General features: G+C 42.1%; 1 protein-coding gene across 4 annotated transcripts in view; it reads left to right on the forward strand.

Annotated features, from left to right (window-relative positions):
* LOC128705333 (sphingomyelin synthase-related protein 1) overlaps positions 1-24,116 on the forward strand; it is a 344,236-nt gene that overhangs the window by 219,135 nt on the left and 100,985 nt on the right. For all 4 annotated transcript variants that reach the window (XM_070089639.1, XM_070089640.1, XM_070089641.1 and 1 more), the window contains exon 5: positions 21,591-21,786. In XM_070089639.1, the coding sequence (XP_069945740.1) occupies positions 21,591-21,786 (196 nt within the window). The remainder of the gene's footprint in view (positions 1-21,590; positions 21,787-24,116) is intronic.

Genomic DNA, 24,116 nt, shown 5'->3' on the forward strand with positions numbered 1-24,116 from the left:
CACACCTGGCACCCCAAACTTACCTACCACACCCTCTCTAAAAGTTTCTCCTACTTTAGCATTCAAGTCCCCTACCACAATTACTCTCTCACTTGGTTCAAAGGCTCCTATACATTCACTTAACATCTCCCAAAATCTCTCTCTCTCCTCTGCATTCCTCTCTTCTCCAGGTGCATACACGCTTATTATGACCCACTTCTCGCATCCAACCTTTACTTTAATCCACATAATTCTTGAATTTACACATTCATATTCTCTTTTCTCCTTCCATAACTGATCATTTAACATTACTGCTACCCCTTCCTTTGCTCTAACTCTCTCAGATACTCCAGATTTAATCCCATTTATTTCCCCCCACTGAAACTCTCCTACCCCCTTCAGCTTTGTTTCGCTTAGGGCCAGGACATCCAACTTCTTTTCATTCATAACATCAGCAATCATCTGTTTCTTGTCATCCGCACTACATCCACGCACATTTAAGCAACCCAGTTTTATAAAGTTTTTCTTCTTCTCTTTTTTAGTAATTGTATACAGGAGAAGGGGTTACTAGCCCATTGCTCCCGGCATTTTAGTCGCCTCATACGACACGCATGGCTTACGGAGGAAAGATTCTTTTCCACTTCCCCATGGACAATAGAAGAAATAAAAAAGAACAAGAGCTATTTAGAAAAAGGAGAAAAACCTAGATGTATGTATATATATATATGCATGTGCGTGTCTATGAAGTGTGACCAAAGTGTAAGTAGGAGTAGCAAGATATCCCTGTTATCTTAGCGTGTTTATGAGACAGAAAAAGAAACCAGCAATCCTACCATCATGCAAAACAGTTACAGGTTTTTGTTTCACAGTCATCTGGCAGGACGGTAGTACTTCCCTGGGTGGTTGCTGTCTACCAACCTACTACCTATGCCTTTGTTTTGTTTAATTGTATTCGAAACAGCGATCAGTGCTGATTCGAGGCACTTGCGTCTGCGGAAATTAGTTTCTTTGATCACTAATTGGGCGTCTCTGAATTTCATGAGATGATTGGTGGAATTTTGGTGTTATACACAGGCGTTGTTCAGGTTATCATTCCTACATGCGTAAATGTGTTCATTGAGGCGGGTGTCGAGGTTTCTTGCTGTTTCACCTACGTAAATCTTGTCACAGCCTCCACAGGGTATAGTGTAAACTCCTGCATTGACTGGTTCGTGGTGCCACAATAAAATGTCACATTAGTTGCACTTGTGTCCTTTTACTTTACATATTGTCGGTAATTCTACCAACTCCTTAATCTTGTTATATCTTTGAAAGTGCCTCTACTTCTTTAGCCTGTTTAGACCTCTTCATTTTTTGTTTTATCATATCTCCTCTTATTCTTTGTTCTTAAGTTACCCAAGCCCCCACATTCTATCTTATAGTACATTCTCTGATTGGTACCTATATTGGTGCATTCCATTGCACTTTCTTCAATTCCACTTTATTTTACTATGTGAGTGGTTCTGTGATGGTGCTGCATAGTCGACAATAGGTCACACGTTCAAGGTAGTGTGTGTTGAGCTAGTCATTTTCTAGGTTCTTGAATGCCACATTTACTTGTTAGACGAAGAATGAGGGGTGACCTGATCGAAGTGTGTAAGTGGAAGATATGTATTAATAAAGGGGATATTAATAAGGTCTTGAGGATATCTCTCCAAGAGAGAACCCGCAATAATGGATTTAAATTAGATAAGTTTAGATTTAGAAAGGACATAGGAAAGTATTGGTTTGGAAATAGGGTAGTTGATGAGTGGAACAGTCTACCTAGTTGGGTTATTGAGGCTAGGACTTTGGGTAGTTTCAAATTTAGGTTGGATAAGTACATGAGTGGGAGGGGTTGGATTTGAGTGGGACTTGCACATCAGAGCTTGTTTCTTGGGTAGCATTGAAAATTGGGTTGGTCAAATGTTTGTTAGTGGGATGAAATGTAAAGGACCTGCCTAGTATGGGCCAACAGGCCTGCTGCAGTGCTCCTCCTTTCTTATGTTCTTACATTAAGTTCTCTACTGCTGTGGTTATTGTTTATGTTCTTCAGGAGTTAGGTTTGGATTATATAATTGTTATTCCATGATCTTATTTTTTTAATTTATTTTGAGTTATTTGTTGTCCAAATGATTGTCTTTATTACTCTCATCCTCACAATTTGACTTTTGGTCTGGTTAATTACAGTCAGTTTTAATTCGACCATTCCTGAATTTTGTACTTAGTATTCACATTATTTTGACTTTGCAAACAAAGATATTTTATTTATTTTTATATTAACACATCGGCTGTTTCCCACTCAGGTAGGATGACCCAAGAATGAAGAAACACTTTCATCATTCACTCTGTCACTGTCTTGCCAGAGGTGCACCTATACTACAATTAAAAACTGCAACATATTTCCACCCCTCTTTCAAAGATATATAGATATAGAAGTTAATTCCTGTAATAAGGCCATTAATGTAGACTAGGAAGAATATGGGGACTAACATGGATCCTTGTGGAACACCACCTGGTACACTTCTACCTTGATGCTTCAACTCTTATACTGTCAATTTTTATATTGTTCAGGTACAGTATTCTCATAGCCATGCTAGTACTTTTTCTCTTAACACTGTTTTGCCTCTAATTTGCAGAGTAGTCTATACGGAATTCTATCAAAGTTGCCTTGGAGTCAAGGATTGTATACTTCACTCAACATTCTCTTATATGTCTTATCTCTGTTAATGTATTGTATATTTGATTATTTTTAAGGTTTGTAATGTAATGCTATATATTTTTGAATGCATGGTGGTGGTCGGAGGAATTTAGTATGAGAGAAGGAGAGAGAGTGGGATGGAAATGATGGAGATAAATGTATAAAATGCTGACACAATGGAAGAATACACAAATGCAGTATAATGCAGACCTTTATTGATTACGTTTCTTCCTCACAGTGGGTGAAATTTGGTCAGTAAAGGATTGAATTGTACTGCATTTTTTTTTTTTTTGTTACCTACCTGGAGGATTTCCAGGCATCAGTGCCCCTGAGACCCATTCCTTGACCAAGCCTCTAGGTGGATCAGGGCCTGATCAACTAGGTTGTTACTGCTAGCCGCACATAATCCAACGTATGAACCACAGCCTGGCTGATTGGGTACTGACTTTATGTATCTGTCCAGCTCCTTTTTGAAGGCAGCGAGGGGTCTATTGGTAATTCTCCTTTTGCCTGGAGGGAGGCTGTTGAACAGTCTTGGTCCCCGGACACTTATTGTGTTTTCTCTCAGTGTACTAATGGTGCCCCTACTTTTCATTGGGGATATATTGCACTGTCTGCCCAGTCTTTTGCTTTCATAGAGAGTGATTTCTCTGTTCAGGTTTGAGACAAGTCCCTTTAGGATTTTCCAGGTGTAGACTATAATGTGTGTCTCACCTGTCCCCCAGTGAGTACAAGTTGAGTGCTTCCAAGTGTTCTCAGTAGTTAACCCTTGAGGGTCCATGCAGTAATTCTGCGGCTTTGAAGCCAGGGGTTAGTGCCGTAGTACTACGTCATGAGCTCAGCTCACTCATAAGCTGTGAGTGGTAAGTTTGGGCCTAGGTATGAGAGAATGGGTCTGTGTGGTAAGTGTACACCATATAAAATCCTGCAACACACAGTGCATAATGAGAAAAAACTGCAACCATGTTTTTGGGATTAAAACGGTGACTTTGCAGTGTATTTTTGTATGGTTGTCATGGTTTTATTAGCAGTGTCTTAGTCTCATTTGATAGCATAGAAGATGTATTACAGAAATAGAGATGATTTTGATTGGTTTTAGGAATGAAAATAGCTTGAAATTTAGCTCAGTAGTGGAAATGTTCAATTTTTTCCGATGTTCAAGAGGAAACAGATCACATCACTCGTCCAATACTTGTCAGCTGGTGGATCTAATGTGCATTCCCTCTTCAAGGGGGGCTCCTTGGCGTGGTGAAGAGGCTCTTGGTCTGAGGAATTAGACCTGTCGGTCTCCTTCCTCAGACCGAACCTAATTACCCCCCAATCCCCCGTTCCCTATCCCATCCTCCCCTTTTTCCTTTCCTCCTCCTCCTCCCCACCCCTCCCTTTTGCCCTTCCTTTTTGGCCTTTGGGTCCCCCCCCCCCACAGGCACGCTAGTTCCTAGCTAGGGGAAAGGGTACTGGGGTCCATCCCATTCCGTTGAGGTTCTTGGCGGTGGCGTAGTTTGCCGTGGAATCTGGATTGCCTGGGGATGTCCCGATCCCTCTCCGGTATCCCGGAGGGTGGCTTTGGGTGTCTCTCGGGCGACGGGTGTATCTCTGGAAGCCACCTTTCGGATTCCGGGGGTGGTGGCTGAAGGAGGTATGCTTTGTGGCGGATTTCCGGCCGCCCTCTCTTTTGTCCACCGAGGTAGCTCGGCAGATGTGAGGTTGCTATCCCGGATTGCCGGTTTACTGGCATGATGGGTAGGGTATGGCATGGGTTCCATGCTGCATCTGCACTACTTGCGGTGCTGAGGTCCTCTTGGGCATGGAGGGAGATTTATGGCCCTTTCATTCCTCCTAGGAACTATCCCTCCCCGGTCCCCCCTTTTTTTATTCTTTTTTTTATTTTTATTTTCTTTTCTTCTTTCTTTTTTTTTTCTTAAAAACAAAAAGAAAGAAGTAACCTAACCATGGCAGCCCTAGTCCATGAACCTGCTACCCCCGGGCCCCTTCTTGATACTACACCCCGTTCTGACCGCAACAGTGTAGAAATTGCTGGCGATTTGGCCATCCAGCGAAATATTGCAGATCTATAGCCGAATGCCCAGTCTGTGGTGCCGATGACTATTCTAATACGTCTTGCAATCGACCTCCCTCTTGCCTTAATTGTCATGAGGCTCACCCTTCGTACTCTCGCCGTTGTCAAGTCTACTTAAACGAGCGGGAAATCCGTTACCTCAAAGAGGCAGAAGGTCTCCCTTATGCCATGGCAGTTTCTCATCTCCGCCTTCAAGGGAGACTACCTCGTGTTTCTTATTCCCGTGTTTCAAAACGTCCCCCCACTTCTGGTATCCCATCTTCTGCACCCACCTCTGTGGTTACCTCTCCCATAGTCACTCCTGTATCTAATTCTTTTGCTGTCCTCGGCTCAGACGTCCCTACTTCAATGCCTCAGTGTGATCTCGCTTCTTCGTGTTCTTTCTCACAAGCCTCAGTAGCGACGAGATCTCGTATGACACCTCCTCCCAATCGTCCCTCTACTTCTCAAAAGTCAAAAAAAGGTCCATTAACACCTCCTACCCATCTTCCACCTCCTCATTTTACCTTCCCTGTCTCTGTACCTGGTTCTCCCCCTCTCACTGGCTCTGTTACAAGTGTAGAGGTTCACCCTCCTCCTCGTACTGTACCTTCCTCCCCTGTTCCCTCCCAAGTTTCTTCCTCTTCTGCCACATCCCAGGTTTCTGCCTCTTCTGTCCCCTTCCACGCTTCTCCAGTTCCCTCCACCCTTTCGCCCTCCCCTACCTTGATAGAGTCCAATACAGTTCCAATCTTTACTCATCCTCCCCCTACCATTTCCAGTATTGTCTCCCATACGACGTCTCTGAATTCTGAAACACTTGAAGCAATCTCTGAATATATTGCAGAGACCAAACCATCAATGGACACTGATCCACCCTCCGCTCCTTCTCTCTCCTCTGCTCCATCTGCACAACTCCTTTCTTCACAGCGCACCGTTCCTTCACTGCTTGAACGTTTTCCATTGCCTCCGCATGTGGACTTTTCTAACCCCTCTAGTCCGTAGGAACCCTTACCTGCGGATTTCAGGTATCTTTATCATTGCCAATCATGGCCTATTTACAGTGGAATATACGCGGCCTCAGGGGTAATCGGGGTGAGCTTCAAATGTTACTCTCCCAGTTTTCCCCTGTTGGTGTTTGCTTACAGGAACCAAAATTACACTCTGCTGTTATCTCTCCCATCTCAGGCTATAATTTATTGTATTCTTCAGATCCTTTTCCTGATGGGACCTTTAATGAAAGTGCCCTTCTTCTACGCACTGATATTCCGTACCATCAGCTATTTGTTCGTACTTCGCTGCATTACACAGCAGCCCGTATCCACTTGCATAGGTGGTATACGCTCTGTTCTTTATATCTCTCTCCTTCTCGGGCATTATCTATTCCGGATATTGCCTTTCTTGTTTCGTCATTACCGCCACCGATTCTGTTACTTGGTGATTTTAATGCCCACCATTTCCTCTGGGGGGGTCTCACTGTGATTCCCGTGGCATTCAGTTAGAGGCTTTTCTTGCCACCCACCACCTCCATGTTTTAAATACAGGTACTCACACCCATTTTGATCCTCGGACTCACACTCTTTCTTGTATTGATCTCTCAGTCTGCTCTTCCTCCGCCGCATTAGACTTCACTTGGTCTGTTCTCCCGGACTTACATGACAGCGATCACTTCCCAATCATTCTTACTTCCCCTTCATATTCACCACCTCTTCGCATCCCACGCTGGCAATTTGATCAGGCAAATTGGAACCTTTACTCACACCTAACTGTTTTTAGAGAGGTTCCTTCTTCGTCCTCCATCGATGAGCTTTTACACCTCTTCTCGTCCTCCGTTTTAACCGCAGCTTATCATTCTGTACCCCAAACTTCGGGCAGGCATTCTCAGAAATGCGTGCCTTGGTGGTCTCCTGCTTGTGCTCGTGCAGTACGTTTGAAATGCGCTGCATGGGGCAGGTACCGGTACAATAGAACCACAGAGAGACTTCTTGATTTTAAGCAGAAGCGTGCGATCGCTCGCCGTGTCATCCGTGACTCTAAACGCACTTGCTGGCGAGATTATGTCTCCACCATCACCTCTGCTTCCTCTATGAATGCAGTTTGGAAAAAAGTACGAAAACTGAGTGGTAAATATTCTCCTGACCCGGCTCCTGTTCTGCGGGTTGCCGGTGTTGAAATAGCAAACCCACTAGATGTTGCCAATGAAATTGGCAACCATCTGGTCCGTATTTCTCAGGGACTCCATCTATGCCCCTCATTTCTTTCCTCAAAGTCTGCCAGAGAGTTAGCACCCTTGGACTTTTCTTCTCTCAGAGAAGAACAGTATAATGTGCCTTTTACACTTCAAGAACTGGAGGCAACACTCTCAGCTTGCCGATCATCGGCAGCTGGGCCCGACGACATTCATATTTGTATGCTACAACATTTACATCAGTCAGCCCTTGCAGTCCTTTTACGCCTTTACAATCTTATTTGGTCACAAGGAGTTCTTCCACAACTGTGGAAATCCGCCATTGTTCTCCCTTTCCGCAAACCAGGCACTATGGGACATGAAACCTCCCACTATCGTCCCATTGCTCTTACCAGTGCAGTTTGCAAAGTGATGGAACGCCTATTAAATAGACGTTTAGTGTGGTATTTAGAGACACACAACAGTCTCTCCACTCGTCAATATGGCTTTCGTAAGGGACGTTCTACCATAGACCCCTTACTATGCTTGGATACGTATGTTCGTAATGCCTTTGCGAGTAACGACTCAGTTATTGCCATATTTTTTGACCTTGAGAAGGCATATGACAACTTGGAGGTATAATATTTTAGCCCAAGCCCACTCGTTATGCCTTCAAGGCAATCTACCATCCTTCCTTAAGAACTTTTTAACTGACAGGCATTTCCGTGTTGGGGTTAATAATGTGCTCTCCCCGGACTTTATCCAAGCTGAAGGTGTCCCCCAGGGATGTGTTCTGAGCACAACACTTTTTCTCCTTGCTATTAATGATTTGGCCTCTAGTCTTCCATCAAATATTTGGTCATCACTCTATGTTGATGACTTCGCTATTGCCTGTGCAGGGGCTGACTGTCACCTACCTGGAGAGTTTACCTGGAGAGAGTTCCAGGGGTCAATGCCCCCGCGGCCCGGTCTGTGACTAGGCCTCCTGGTGGATCAGAGCCTGATCAACCAGGCTGTTGCTGCTGGCTGCACGCAAACCAACGTACGAGCCACAGCCCGGCTGATCCGGTATCGTAAGGGTTCTTAAATGGAGATATCGTAGGATAAGGTAGACACACTTGTAGGATGGTAGGTGTATTGTCAGACTGAGATGAGAGATGGAGCCCAGTGCCTAGCCTGTCTACGCCTTGAAGGTCTGCCGCCGAGTGAGGACGGGACAGAGGGATCACTGCCCATGTGTATCCCATGACGTCACACAAAGCCAAAGGCCTACGAGGGATCTCGTGTCTAAAGCACAGGGATGATACTAATATGCTATGCTATATAATACTGGGAATACAGGGATCAGCAACTATGCTGACAGCTCGGTCATGTTACGTATGTCGTCCCGACATACACTACTATACTATAGGCTGAACAGGCAGGCGGATCTGGGCTGATTCTATACAATAACAAATTCATATATAACTTAGAACTAATGGATGGTACAACAAGATTTTGACGTAATGGGTGTTAACGTAATCATTACAAACTATAAGAACAAATCATTATACAATATGGATGGAATTGATCGATCGATCTGTATTCATGCACTCTACGGATTCTGAGGAAGAATAATTATATACAAAGAAGTGTTTAACAGAAAGGCAGATTCGGTGCACTCAAATCTAGACTGTTAATTCTCAGAATACGGAGGGAACGTGAACACGAAAATTTCTGACAAACTGATCAGCTAATAATAAACACACAGTTGACAATTTCATTCATCTCGGACATCTAATTATACAGACTATGTACATTCTGTTTCTCTCCAGTTTCTCTCCAGCATGCAGTCGACCGTGTTTCCAATTGGGCCACCACGTGGGTTTAAATTTTCCAGCACTAAAACCCACCAAATTACTTTCACTAGACGCTCTGTCATCTCAGATCATCCTTTGTACCTCTATGGCTCCCGTATCCCTGAACGTGATAGTCAAATTTCTGGGCCTCCTTTTTGATCGTAGGTTATCCTGGAAACCTCACATTACCTCTCTGAAGGCAACTTGTCACAACCGGCTGAACCTTCTTAAAACCCTTGCTCATCTTTCATGGGGAGCTGATCGTCGAACCCTCCTTCGCCTACATTCCACCCTTATTTTATCGAAACTTGATTATGGTGACCAGATCTATTCAGCGGCATCTCCTGCTACTTTCTCTAGCCTTAACCCCATTCGTCACCAAGGATTACGTTTATGCCTTGGTGCTTTTCGCTCTTCCCCTGTCGAGAGCCTCTATGCAGAAGCGAACGTTCCATCCTTATCCGATCGCCGTGATGCCCATTGCCTTCGCTACTATGTACACTCTCGTGATCTCCGCAATCCTTCCATTTATAGAATGGTCACTGATATTAGTAGACATTCTTTATTTGTTCGCCGCCCCTGTTTACTCCGTCCCTTCTCTCTTCGCCTTCATTCGCTCTTGTCTTCTCTTCAATTACCACCTTTCTATGTTCATGTACCATCTCACTTTTCCCTACCCCCCTGGGAAGTTCCAGCTGTTTTAGTCTGTTCTTTCTCTCTCCCTTGCTCGAAAGCCCAACTGTCTACGGTCGCTTTCCGCTCTCTTTTTCTTGACCACTTTCACTCTCATTCTCATGCCATTGCTGTGTACACAGATGGCTCTAAGTCTTCTGACGGTGTAGGATTCGCAGCAGTGTTTCCGGACAGCGTCGTACGAGGGCATTTACTATCTTCGGCTAGTATTTTTACTGCTGAATTGTATGCCATCCTTGCAGCACTTATCCATATTGCATCTATGCCTGTGTCATTATTTGTGGTTGTCTCAGACTCCCTTAGTGCTTTACAGGCTATACAGAAATTTGATACACCTCACCCCTTAGTCGTCCGTATCCAACTTGGGCTACGCCGCATCTTTACCAAGCATAAAGATGTTGTTTTTTGTTGGGTCCCTGGTCATGTTGACGTACAGGGCAATGAACAGGCAGACACTGCTGCGCAGTCAGCAGTACATGACCTACCAGTTTCATATAGAGGTATTTCATTTACGGACTATTTTGCTGCAGTATCTTCCCACCTTCACAACCGTTGGCAACACCGTTGATCTACTATGCTCGGCAACAAACTTCAATCTGTTAAACCACGTAGTATAGGTTACTGGCCGTCTTCTTATCACCAGTGTCGAGGTTGGGAGACTACTCTCTCCTGTCTTCGCATCGGCCATACTCGTCTTACTCATGGATATCTCATGGAGAGGCACCTTGCTCCTCTCTGTGAGAATTGCCAAGCTCCATTATCAGTCAGCCACATTCTGTTGGACTGCCCACTTTATCAACGAGCACGCAGAATTTACCTCCGTCTTCGTCTTCGCTCCGCTGCTCTCTCTTTACCTTCCCTTCTCGCTGATGGACCCACCTTTCATCCGGACTCTCTCATTGACTTTTTGACAACAACTGACTTACTTCACAAATTCTGATACCTTCAGCCCTTTCTACTTCAATCTCTTGCTACTGTCTACCCCCGTGCTATCCCCTGCCCCGCTGTTTTCTGTAACCTACTGATCATCCCTCCTCCCTTCTGCCATCCAATACCCTCGTTTCCTTCCCTACCCTGCAGCGCTGTATAGCCCTTGTGGCTTAGTGCTTCTTTTTTTATTATAATAATAATAATGTGCATCCATGAATGCACTGATATTATATATACAGTGGATCCCTGAGTTTCGTGATTAATCTGTTCCAGAGAGCCTGCCGAAAGTCGAAGTTGCCGAATGGCGAAACCATTTTCCTCATAAAAAATAATGGAAATAAAATCAATCCATTCCAGACACCCAGAAATATGAAAATAAAATATTTTTTTTTCAAATTAAATAAAGATTTACATACTGAAAACAATGAGAAATCAAGTACATGCATGTAAGAAATAATAACATTACACTTACCTTTACTGAAGACTTCTGGGTGGATGGAAGACGGGAGGAGGGGATAGGAAGAAGGTGTACACTATTGTTTGGAAGGAGAATCTCCTTCTATTAGGACTTCAGGCATGAAGTCCTTGTCTGAGGTTACTTCCCTTCTTTGTTTTTTAACCCTTTAAGGGTTTCGGCTGTACTAGTACGTCTTAGGCGCAGGTTTTTTTGACGTACTAGTACACATAAATTCTAGCGCTGTCAAATCTCGCAGGAAAAGGCTGATAGGCCTAGATGTGAGAGAATGGGTCTGTGTTGTGGGTGTGCACAGTAGGAAAAAAATTGGGACCTAGTGGTGCATTGTGGTAATGCCATCATAGTACACAATGTCCACCATGCCTAGCGGTAAGAAGTTCCTCACTCCTCAGCGAATTGGGACACTTTTGTTCCCCAGTGACAGTTCTAATACAGATGGAAGTGACAGTGAAGATGAGTTTCAAGGTTCTGGTGAGGTTTTGACCAAAACTAATGACCATAATATGGGTAATAGTGAGGAAAACCCAGACAACCCACAGCCTTCCACCTCTGGTGCTGGGCCGTCTTGTTCACGTTCAGTTGTACCAGAATCAAGAGGAAACTCCTATTTTCCCAAATCCCAGACTCAGATGTGAGCATTGGTGATGATAGTGATAGTGATTATGAACTACAAGCTCTTCAAACTTGTTCCAAGAATGGAGGAGGAGGAGGAAGAGGAGGAGGAGGAAGAGGAGGAGGAGGAGGAGGAAGAGGAGGAGGAGGAGGAAGAGGAGGAAGAAGAGGAGGAGGAAGAGGAGGAGGAGGAGGAGGAAGAGGAGGAGGAGGAGGAAGAGGAGAAGGAAGAGGAGGAGGAGGAGGAGGAAGAGGAGAAGGAGGAAGAGGAGGAGGAGGAAGAGGAGGAAGAGGAGGAGGAAGAGAAAGAGGAGGAGGAGGAGAAAGAGGAGGAGGAGGAGAAAGAGGAGGAGGAGGAGAAAGAGGAGGAGGAGGAGAAAGAGGAGGAGGAGAAAGAGGAGGAGGAGGAGAAAGAGGAGGAAGAGGAGGAGGAGGAGGGACTAGTACCGAACTTGCACACGAAAATCACTCACTACGAAAGCAAAAGACTTGGCAGACGATGCACCATCCCCCCCAATGAAAAGCAGGGGTGTCACTAGCACGTTAAGAGACCATACAATAAGTGTCAGGGGCCCGAGACTGTTCTACTGCCTCCCAGCACACATAAGGGGGATTACCAACAGACCCCTGGCAGTCTTCAAGCTGGCACTGGACAAGCACCTAAAGCTGGTTCCTGACCAGCCGGGCTGTGGCTCGTACGTTGATTTGCGTGCAGCCAGCAGCAACAGCCTGGTTGATCAGGCTCTGATCCACCAGGAGGCGTGGTCACAGACCGGGCCGCGGGGGCGTTGACCCCCGGAACGAACTCTCTCCAGGTAAACTCCAGGTATAATAATAATAATAATAATAATACATAATAATAATACATAATAATAATAATAATGCATAATAATAATAATATGTAATAATAAATGTTCACCCATGACAGTAACAAGATAAGGGGAGATAACATCTGATAAGAGCTGACGTTTGATGAGGGTAAATGAGGGTGCAGCTGATACCAAAAGATTAGATGAACATCGCTCTCCTTTTGTTTTTGCTGGTACACTAACATTTCTGTCTGTCTATTTGTCTGTCTGTCAAGCTCCCTGTCTATCTGTCTATCTGTTTAGCTCTCTGTCTCAGAGAGCCACAAGACTGCATCATCACTTTTACTCACATCTTCAAGCAGAGGGGGAGTGAGTAATGAGAGAATATGTCATTTTGACAGCTGCTGACTCCTGGTAAATTACACTATGGAGGAGGAGGAGGAGGAAGAAGAGTAGGAGGAAGAGTAGGAGGAGGAGGAGGAAGAGGAATAGGAGGAATATTAGGGGAAAGAGGAGGAGGAGGAGGAAGAGTAGGAGAAGAGGAGGAGGAAGAAGAAGAGGAGCAAGAGGAGGAGGAGGAAGAAGAGGAGGAGGAGGAATAAGAAGAGGAAGAGGAAGAGTAGGAGGAAGAGGAAGAAGAGGAGGAGGAGGAAGAGGAAGAAGAGAAGGATGAGGAAGAGGTGGAGGAGGAGGAGGAAGAAGAGGAAGATGATGATGTAATAATATTTTTCCCTTGAAGCAAGAAAAAAAAAAGTCCACCCCATGACAGTGACAAGATAAGGGGAGATAACATCTGATAAGAGATGACTTTTGATGAGCGTAAACGAGGGTGGAGCTGATTAGAAAAGATTAGATGAACATCGCTCTCCCTTTGTTTCTGCTGGTACACTAACATTTCTGTCTGTCTATTTGTCTGTCTGTCAAGCTCCCTGTCTAACTGTCTATCCGTTTAGCACTCTGTCTCAGAGAGCCACAAGACTGCGTCATCCCTTTTACTCACATCTTCAAGCAGAGTATAGCACTTTGTCTGGATTTCTTGGGTTATCCTAGGTAATTTATACTATGTATACTTGTATTTATGTGTACCTGTGAGACAGAGATAGACAGACAGATAGAAAGAGAGAGACAGATTGAAAGAGATAGAATGAGGGAGAAAGATAAAACACCATTGTGTATGACACCATGTTTCAAAGAGTTCCAAAAGCTGCAGAACTTCTAGGAATATGTTCAGTGACTGTATATTGGTATATATATTATAGAACAATAGTAATAAACAATGTTTTGTATTGTTTGTTTTTGTAAACAAGTTTTGTAAACAATATATTGATAATTATGTTTGTGTGCTTATTGTGTTGTATACAACGAGTGTATATATGTACATTGCACCTTACTTTGGTCTCACAGGCCACATAAGTTATGTGAAAAAATAAAATAGTGAAAAAAAACAAAAAAACTTCAAATACAAGTAAACTAAAGTTTACCGGTGAGCGGCAGTCGCCGCTGTTACCATACGGGGCTCATTTTCTGCAAACTTTACGCCTCCATATCTCCGTAAGTATTGATGGTAAATTTTTTTTGTTTATCCTATAATGTTTAGAAAGAAAAAACTATTTTTTCATAAAAATTAATTTCTTTTTTTTTTTTGAAATTTGGTCGGCCCTGAGAACAAGTCTCTGAGAGGGCCTGTCGACCCTCAAAGGGTTAAAGACACTGGCACTGGGAACAACTTGAGTCACTGGAACCCTGTCACACAAAATATTTGTCCAGAGAGCTCTTGTTTCTGGCGTTTCTTTAAGATTTGTCTGAAGTGGGGGACAACACTGTCATTGTACATGTTGCCAATACGGCCTGCAAGAGCTTTGTTAGGGTGAAGTTCATCCATAAATGTTTGCACTTCAGTCCATTTTGCACAAATGTCCTTTATCTTTGCAACAACAGCACACTTTATTTCCTTTCCTTTCGAAACGATCGAAGTGATGGTTGAATGGGGTTTGCCATACATCCTGGCAAGCTCTGTAACACGCACACCACTCTCATATTTTTCAATGATTTCCTTCTTGAATTCGATCACGTTCCTCACTGTCTTTACCAGAGGGCTTGCACTAGCTTTCCTTGGGCCCATGGTGACTTATTTAGCAGTTGCAATCACAAAAAACAATGGATTATTACGTATGAACCCGTGGGGTGATGGTCACGTGTTGGTAAACAATGGCACACTGAGCGTGAATGGCATGGGAGACTGGCTTTGTGTACGCGGTGACGGGCGGATGGGTACCGGACGGTCGGCGAATCACGGAACGCGAGGCCAAATTTTGCTGAAAAAACTTGTTGAAAGTCGGATTTCATGAAAGTCAATGCCGCTGAAACTCGGGGGTCCAGCATACTATATAATTATTGTAATATTGCATAACAGTACATGTAAATCTTCTATTTTTTGGTGTGGCTAAAAATTTGTGTATATAAAAAAATCAAAATGGAATTCATGTGTAAAACCTGGAACCATAACTAATGAACAGAGGAAATGTTATTTTGACCCTTTCAGGGTCCGTGCCGTAGATCTACAGCTTTACGTTGAGGGTCCAAACTGTATCTACGCCATGAGCTCAGCTCACTCTGATAAGCTGTGAGTGGTAAATTTGGGCCTAGATATGAGAGAATACATCTATGTGGTATGTTGCGAATAAGAAATTTTATAAAGAACTTCAGAATGTGGTCTGTTACTATTTTCTTCATAGGCAACAAGATTTTGGATCAGAGTTAGTTAAAGGTATTTTAGAGTCTAGGGGAAATAATTTCAACTGGGTAACTCCATAGAATAATATTCAAATTTATTAAAGTATTTAAATACAAAACTTTATCTTTTCTCTGTTCCTAATATTATATCTTAATACTTTGTACAATAAATTTACAATATACATATTTAGTTCAAAATCATGGAAGTATCACATTAATAAGGAAGATTAATTATTCTTCCTGTAATTAAGTCTTCACTAACATTTACGTCTTTGTCTTAACAATCGTGTCATTACGATTTCGTGAGTCTTGTCTTAGCAAGACTGTAAACTCAAACTACAAAATGTACAAGATTCAACAAGACCTTTGAATCTGGCCGTAAAGTAAGTAGAAAGCAAGAGTTTGTCTGAGAAGACGTATCTCTATCGATTACTGAACTGACCAAGAATTTTTTTTTTTTTTTTTTTTTTTTCTCCAACAAGTCGGCCGTCTCCCACCGAGGCAGGGTGACCCAAAAAAAAAAGAAAGAAAATCCCCAAAAAGAAAATACTTTCATCATCATTCAACACTTTCACCACACTCGCACATTATCACTGTTTTTGCAGAGGTGCTCAGAATACAACAGTCTAGAAGCATACACATATAAAGATACACAACATATCCCTCCAAACTGCCAATATCCCAAACCCCTCCTTTAAAGTGCAGGCATTGTGCTTCCCATTTCCAGGACTCAAGTCCGACTATATGAAAATAACCGGTTTCCCTGAATCCCTTCACTAAATATTACCCTGCTCACACTCCAACAGATCGTCAGGTCCCAAGTACCATTCGTCTCCATTCACTCCTATCTAACACGCTCACGCACGCTTGCTGGAAGTCCAAGCCCCTTGCCCACAAAACCTCCTTTACCCCCTCTCTCCAACCCTTTCGAGGACGACCCCTACCCCGCCTTCCTTCCCCTATAGATTTATATGCTTTCCATGTCATTCTACTTTGATCCATTCTCTCTAAATGACCAAACCACCTCAACAACCCCTCTTCTGCCCTCTGACTAATACTTTTATTAACTCCACACCTCCTAATTTCCACACTTCTTTTACAACCCCATCTATAAATATATTAAACAACATGGTGACATTACACATCCCTGTCTAAGACCTGCTTTTACTGGGAAGTATTCTCCCTCTCTTCTACATACCCTAACCTGAGCCTCACTATCCTCATAAAAGCTCTTTACAGCCTTTAGTAACTTACCACCTATTCCATATACTTGCAACATTTGCCACATTGCTCCTCTATCCACTCTATCATATGCCTTTTCTAAATCCATAAATGCAATAAAAACTTCCCTATCTTTATCTAAATACTGTTCACATATATGCTTCAATGTAAACACCTGATCTACACATCCCCTACCCACTCTGAAACCTCCTTGCTCATCCGCAATCCTACATTCTGTCTTACCTCTAATTCTTTCAATTATAACCCTACCGTACACTTTTCCTGGTATACTCAGTAAGCTTATTCCTCTATAATTTTTACAGTCTCTTTTGTCCCCTTTCCCTTTATATAAAGGGACTATACATGCTCTCCGCCACTCCCTAGGTACCTTCCCCTCTTTCATACATTTATTAAACAAAAGTACCAACCACTCCAACACTATATCCCCCCCTGCTTTTAACATTTCTGTCATGATCCCATCAGTTCCAGCTGCTTTACCCCCTTTCATTTTACGCAATGCCTCACGTACCTCCCCCACACTTACATTCTGCTCTTCTTCACTCCTAAAAGATGGTATACCTCCCTGACCAGTGCATGAAATTACTGCCTCTGTTTCTTCCTTAACATTTAAAAGTTCCTCAAAATATTCTCGCCATCTACCCAATACCTCCCTCTCCCCATCTACTAACTCCCTTACTCTGTTTTTAACTGACAAGTCCATACTTTCCCTAGGCTTTCTTAACTTGTTTAACTCACTCCAAAATTTTTTCTTATTTTCATTAAAATTTCTTGACAGTGCCTCTCCCACTCTATCATCTGCTCTCCTTTTGCACTCTCTCACCACTCTCTTTACCTTTCTTTTACTCTCCATATACTCTGCTCTTCTTATAACACTTCTGCTTTGTAAAAACCTCTCATAAGCTACCTTTTTCTCTTTTATCACACCCTTTACTTCATCATTCCACCAATCACTCCTCTTTCCTCCTGCCCCCACCCTCCTATAACCACAAACTTCTGCCCCACATTCTAATACTGCATTTTTAAAACTATTCCAACCCTCTTCAACCCCCCCACTACTCATCTTTGCACTAGCCCACCTTTCTGCCAATAGTCGCTTATATCTCACCCGAACTTCCTCCTCCCTTAGTTTATACACTTTCACCTCCCTCTTACTTGTTGTTGCCACTTTCCTCTTTTCCCATCTACCTCTTACTCTAACTGTAGCTACAACTAAATAATGATCCGATATATCAGTTGCCCCTCTATAAACATGTACATCCTGGAGCCTACCCATCAACCTTTTATCCACCAATACATAATCTAATAAACTACTTTCATTACGTGCTACATCATACCTTGTATATTTATTTATCCTCTTTTTCATAAAATATGTATTACTTATTACCAAATTTCTTTCTACACATAGCTCAATTAAAGGCTCCCCATTTACATTTACCCCTGGCACCCCAAATTTACCTACTACTCCCTCCATAACATTTTTACCCACTTTAGCATTGAAATCCCCAACCACCATTACTCTCACACTTGATTCAAAACTCCCCACGCATTCACTCAACATTTCCCAAAATCTCTCTCTCTCCTCTACACTTCTCTCTTCTCCAGGTGCATACACGCTTATTATAACCCACTTTTCACATCCAATCTTTATTTTACTCCACATAATCCTTGAATTAATACATTTATAGTCCCTCTTTTCCTGCCATAGCTTATCCTTCAACATTATTGCTACTCCTTCTTTAGCTCTAACTCTATTTGAAACCCCTGACCTAATCCCATTTATTCCTCTCCACTGAAACTCTCCCACCCCCTTCAGCTTTGTTTCACTTAAAGCCAGGACATCCAGCTTCTTCTCATTCATAACATCCACAATCATCTCTTTCTTATCATCTGCACAACATCCACGCACATTCAGACTTCCCACTTTGACAATTTTCTTCTTCTTATTCTTTTTAGTAATCTTTACAGGAAAAGGGGTTACTAGCCCATTGTTCCCGGCATTTTAGTTGACTTTTACAACACGCATGGCTTACGGAGGAAAGATTCTTATTCCACTTCCCCATGGATATAAAAGGAAAATTAATGAGACCAAGAACTATTAAGATAAAATCAAAGAAAACTCAGATGAGTGTGTATAAATATAAATATAAATATCAAAACAATCTTCAGAGCAATGAGGAACAAACTGAGTCAGCTCTAGAGACTAATTCTCAAACCCATTCAAACCGTACACCTAAGAGAGAACCAATATACGATCAGTTGTCAAGGCTAGAACAGGGAGCGGACTGACTACCTGCCAGTCTGTTGACCCATCGTCAGGTTGGATCACCTGACCCAAACGTCAGTCAGCTGGAAATAAACAATTGAACAATTCACCGGATGGTTCTGAGACTTATGCTCTAAATACATAAGAAATCCTACCTAGCAATAATAAAATTATAGTGATAATACCATGGTATTTTCTATATATTAAACAGATAATAATATAACACCGAAAGCCTTTATTTTTGCTATAAATGGGGACTTTCGCGCTATGATATTAAGTGATGATCATATTCTCTTACAATAGTTAAATATCACAGGATGACCAAAAGCCAAGACATAACAGGTATGTGTGCACCACATAAAATAAATCCTGCAGCACACAGTGCATAATGAGAGAAAAAAAAAACTGAGACCATAATTTTTTATGAGAACAGCGACTTTGCAGTGTTTTTTCGTATGTTTTTTATAGTTGTATTTGCGATTTCCATTTGATAGAATGGAAGGTGTATTACAGAAATAGAGATGATTTTGATTGGTTTTAATACTGGAAATGGGTTGAAACCGAGCTCAAAGTAGCAGAAATGATACATTTTTGCCGATGTTCAAGAGTAAACAATTGACCTAACACATCTAATACATGCCAGCTGGTGGGTCTAATAAACATTCACAAAAGTGGTGACATTATTTATGCAATTATTACAATATTGCATAACAGTAAATCTTCTATTGTTTGGTTTGAATAAAAATTTATTGTGAATAAAAATCAAAATGGAATTCATTTGTAAAGCCTGAAAACATAACTAATGAACAGAGGAAATTTTGGTTTAGTGCCAGGAATGCCTGCATTGTTTATCCTGGACCCTATTTTGAAATTGGAATATTTTGAACTTTGCATTAAATTGGCCAAATTTCCAATTTCCGATCACTTTTTTTTTTGTTGTTGAAACAGTTGACTTGGCGATTTCTTCTGCTCAGTCGATAGAATAGAAGTAATACTAGTGAAATAGCTAAGAATTCGGTTGATTGGAATAATGTAATTAGCCTATACTGGGAGTCTAAGCCGGCAAAATCGCCGATGCTTAAATATCCCTGACACATCAAAATTCGCGAGAGCATAATTTCATCAGTTTTCCATCAAATTTCATACTTTTTGTTTAATTACCTTCAGAAAAAGATTCTTTACCATTTCATAAGAAAAAATAACAAAATTATTTTTTGAAAATTCTTGGACACTGGTGCGTACTTGGAAATTTGGCCTCCGGACCCTGAAAGGGTTAATGCCAGGAATGCCTGCATTGCTTATTCTGGACCCTATTTTGAAAATGGAATATTTTGAGATTTGTGTGAAATTGGCCAAATTACCAATTTCTGATATCTCTATTGGGTTGTTGAAATAGTTGATTGGGAGGTTTCTTGTGCTCAGTTGATAAAATAGAAGGAATACTATCGAAGCAGCTAAGAATTTAATCAACTGGAACACTGTAATTGGCCTAAAATAGGAGTCAAATTGGGCAAAATTGCCGATGCATAAATATCGGTGACAGCAAAATTTGCGGAAGCGTAACTTCGTAAATTTTCCATCAAATTTTGTACTTTTCATTTTATTACCTTCAGAAAAAGATTCTCTACCATTTCATAAGAAAAAATAAAACTTTTTTTTTTTTTTTTAAAGTTCTTGGACCCTGTGGACACTTCAGATTGGGAGTCTGGACCCTCAAAGTTTTATAGTGTTTGACAGAACTTACATGTGCAGTAAATGTTCTCTGTACATTCTCTAGATCTGCAATTTTACCTTCCATGAATGGAAATGTTAGTGTACAGCAGTATTCCAGCCTAGAGAAAAGTGAGTTAAAAAGGATCATCATTGGCTTGGCATCCTTTGTTTTGAGGGTTCTCATTACCCATCCTATAATTTTCCTAGCAGATGTGATTGTGACACTGTTGTGATCCTTGAAGGTGAGATCCTCTGACATTACCACTCCTAAGTCCTTCACACTACTTTTCCACTCTATTGTGTAATTAGAGTTTGTAGTATACTCAGTTTTGGCTATTATTTCTTCCAGTTTTCCATAACCGAGTGGAGATTTACCATGTCCTCTGTCTATGACATGAGGATGAGGAACAGGCTGGGGGCGAGTACTGTGCCCTGTGGAACAGCTTTTCAGTACGGCAGCCTCCAACTTAACTCTTTGTGTTCGATTGGTTAGAAAGCTGAAGATCCGTCTTCTGCTTTGCTAGTTAAAACTTTAGCATGCATTTTGTGTGTTATTACATCATGATCGCACTTGTCAGAGGCTTTTACAAAATCTGTGTTTACTATATCTGCATTATGTTTGTTTTCCAGTGGATCCAAGGCCATATCATAGTTGTCCAGCGGTTGTACAATATTGAGAATATTGGAGCAATCACTATTAGTAGGTACCACCAACGATTCATTCATGAAGGATAAAAATTACATGGTTGATTCCCATTTATACTAAATAATGCAAAATGTGTCACATACGTCATTGTAAGAAAATTGAGTCCAAGTTGATTAAAGAAATTAAAGTAACATTGGGCAAGCTAATGGAAAGGCAAACTTTGTTGAGCTGACACACAAGGACTGTGCATGTAAATATCACATTACTAGAAAGACAAGGTACACTGAATGTTACACCTTATTGTGTTTCTAGGGATCATGTTGCAGTTATAAAGTAGGCATGACAGTGAGGAACATAACAAAAAGAGTGAGTGAGTGTCTGCTGCAGTAACTACACTGTCACAGAAGCAGCTCCTAAGACTTGTTTCAGGTGTGTGAATGCTGGAAAGTCTCTTAAAACAAAACATGTGTTTTTCTCTCATATTTTCTTAAGTTCAAGCCTTTTCTTAGGTTTAGGAAATGGGTTGTTGACAAGTGTGAATTTAAACTGATGTTATAACATGCTTCCCTTTGACTCCCCCATTACTAATTTTCCCTCCAAGAATTTTCATATCCTTGTTTGAATATATAAAAATTAATTTTTTTTTTTGTATCAGTATATGTCTTCCTGTTTGTATTATTTTTATTTACAAAAGTAAGAATTCCACTTGCAGAACCTACTCGTCAGATTCTCAGGCCTCAGATCTTCCAGATCAACAAAAATATGGTGGCTTGCGTCGACCTAGTGGTGTGGCAACCCAGCTCCGGCCAGAATACATGAAAACTATCATCTCGTGCCTATACATGTTTCTTGTCACATGGATCACAGCCATTATAATGGTTTTTGTCCATGACCGTGTTCCTGATAGGGTAAGCTTGAAGTCATTTGATTATTATTATTTTATTTATTTTTTTTATTATCACACTGGCCGATTCCCACCAAGGCAGGGTGGCCCGAAAAAGAAAAACTTTCACCATCATTCACTCCATCACTGTCTTGCCAGAAGGGTGCTTTACACTTCAGTTTTTAAACTGCAACATTAACACCCCTCCTTCAGAGTGCAGGCACTGTACTTCCCATCTCCAGGACTCAAGTCCGGCCTGCCGGTTTCCCTGAACCCCTTCATAAATGTTACTTTGCTCACACTCCAACAGCACGTCAAGTATTAAAAACCATTTGTCTCCATTCACTCCTATCAAACACGCTCACGTGTGCCAGCTGGAAGTCCAAGCCCCTCGCACACAAAACCTCCTTTACCCCCTCCCTCCAACCTTTCCTAGGCCGACCCCCTACCCCGCCTTCCTTCCACTACAGACTGATACACTCTTGAAGTTATTCTGTTTCGCTCCATTCTCTCCACATGTCCGAACCACCTCAACAACCCTTCCTCAGCCCTCTGGACAACAGTTTTGGTAATCCCGCACCTCCTCCTAACTTCCAAACTACGAATTCTCTGCATTATATTCACACCACACATTGCTCTCAGACATGACATCTCCACTGCCTCCAGCCTTCTCCTCGCTGCAACATTCATCACCCATGCTTCACACCCATATAAGAGCGTTGGTAAAACTATACTCTCATACATTCCCCTCTTTGCCTCCAAGGACAAAGTTCTTTGTCTCCACAGACTCCTAAGTGCACCACTTGCCCTTTTCCCCTCATCAATTCTATGATTCACCTCATCTTTCATAGATCCATCCGCTGACATGTCATTTGATGAAGGTACAATAATGAGTCTTATATAAATTATAAATATGCCATCTGTATAATAATTAATTGACTTTTATTCATTTTATTAACCCTTTCAGGGTTCAGAGGTCAGATCTCATAGTGACAGCCAGGGTCCAAGTATTTTTGAAAAAAAAAAATTCTTTCAGAATTAAAGATTATATTTTTCTATAGGTAATAAAACAAATACAAAATTTCCGATCAGTAGTTTCCAAGATATAGAGGTGTGAAGTTGACCCTCAATGACCTAAGTATTTTTGAAAACAAAAAAAATTCCTTCAGAACTAAAGATTATATTTTTCAATAGGTAATAAAAGTAAAACAAAATTCCCAATCAGTAGTTTCCATGATATAGAGATGTGAAGTTGAGCCTCAATGACCAGGTGGCGGCAACATCCTCAACTAATGTAATGTCGCATTTTTTTATTTTACTGTTTTATTCCTTTTTTTTTTCATTTCTTTTCTAATGTTTTTTTCCAGTAACGTTTGTGGCCTGTGAGACCAATATAATGCATAATGTATATACAGTGGACCCCCGCATACCGATGGCATCACATAACGATTAATCCGCATACCGCTTGCTTTAATCGCAAAAATTTTGCCTCGCATACCGCTTAAAATCCCGCTCACCGATTTTCGTCCGAGACGCGTCCAATGTGCCCCTCAGCCAGCCTCACATTTGCCGCCGGTGGCATTGTTTACCAGCCAGCCTCCGCGGTAACATCCAAGCATACAATCGGAATATTTCGTATTATTACAGTGTTTTCGGTGCTTTTTCTGGAAAATAAGTGACCATGGGCCCCAAGAAAGCTTCTAGTGCCAACCCTACAGCAATAAGGGTGAGAATTACAATAGAGATGAAGAAAAAGATCATTGATAAGTATGAAAGTGGAGTGCGTGTCTCCGAGCTGGCCAAGTTGTATAATAAACCCCAATCAACCATCGCTACTATTGGTGGTACAGCTGCTGCTGCTGCTGCACTGTCAGCTGCTGCTGCTGCTGTAGCATCGTCTGCTGCTGCTGCTGCTGCTGTAGCATCGTCTGCTGCTGCTGTAACATCGTCTGTTGCTGCTGTAGCATCGTCTGCTGCTGCTGTAGCATCATCTGTTGCTGCTGTACCACCGTCAGCTGCTGCTGCTGCTGTAGCATCGTCTGCTGCTGCTGTAACATCGTCTGTTGCTGCTGTACCACCGTCAGCTGCTGCTGCTGCTGTAGCATCTTCTGCTGCTGCTGTAGCATCGTCTGTTGCTGCTGTACCACCGTCAGCTGCTGCTGCTGCTGTAGCATCGTCTGCTGCTGCTGTAACATCGTCTGTTGCTGCTGTAGCATCGTCTGCTGCTGCTGTAGCATCGTCTGCTGCTGCTGTAACATCGTCTGTTGCTGCTGTAGCATCGTCTGCTGCTGCTGTAGCATCGTCTGTTGCTGCTGTACCACCGTCAGCTGCTGCTGCTGCTGTAGCATCGTCTGC

The sequence above is a fragment of the Cherax quadricarinatus genome, chromosome 29 (assembly GCF_038502225.1).
Source record: "Cherax quadricarinatus isolate ZL_2023a chromosome 29, ASM3850222v1, whole genome shotgun sequence".
Taxonomy (NCBI): Eukaryota; Metazoa; Arthropoda; class Malacostraca; order Decapoda; family Parastacidae; genus Cherax; species Cherax quadricarinatus.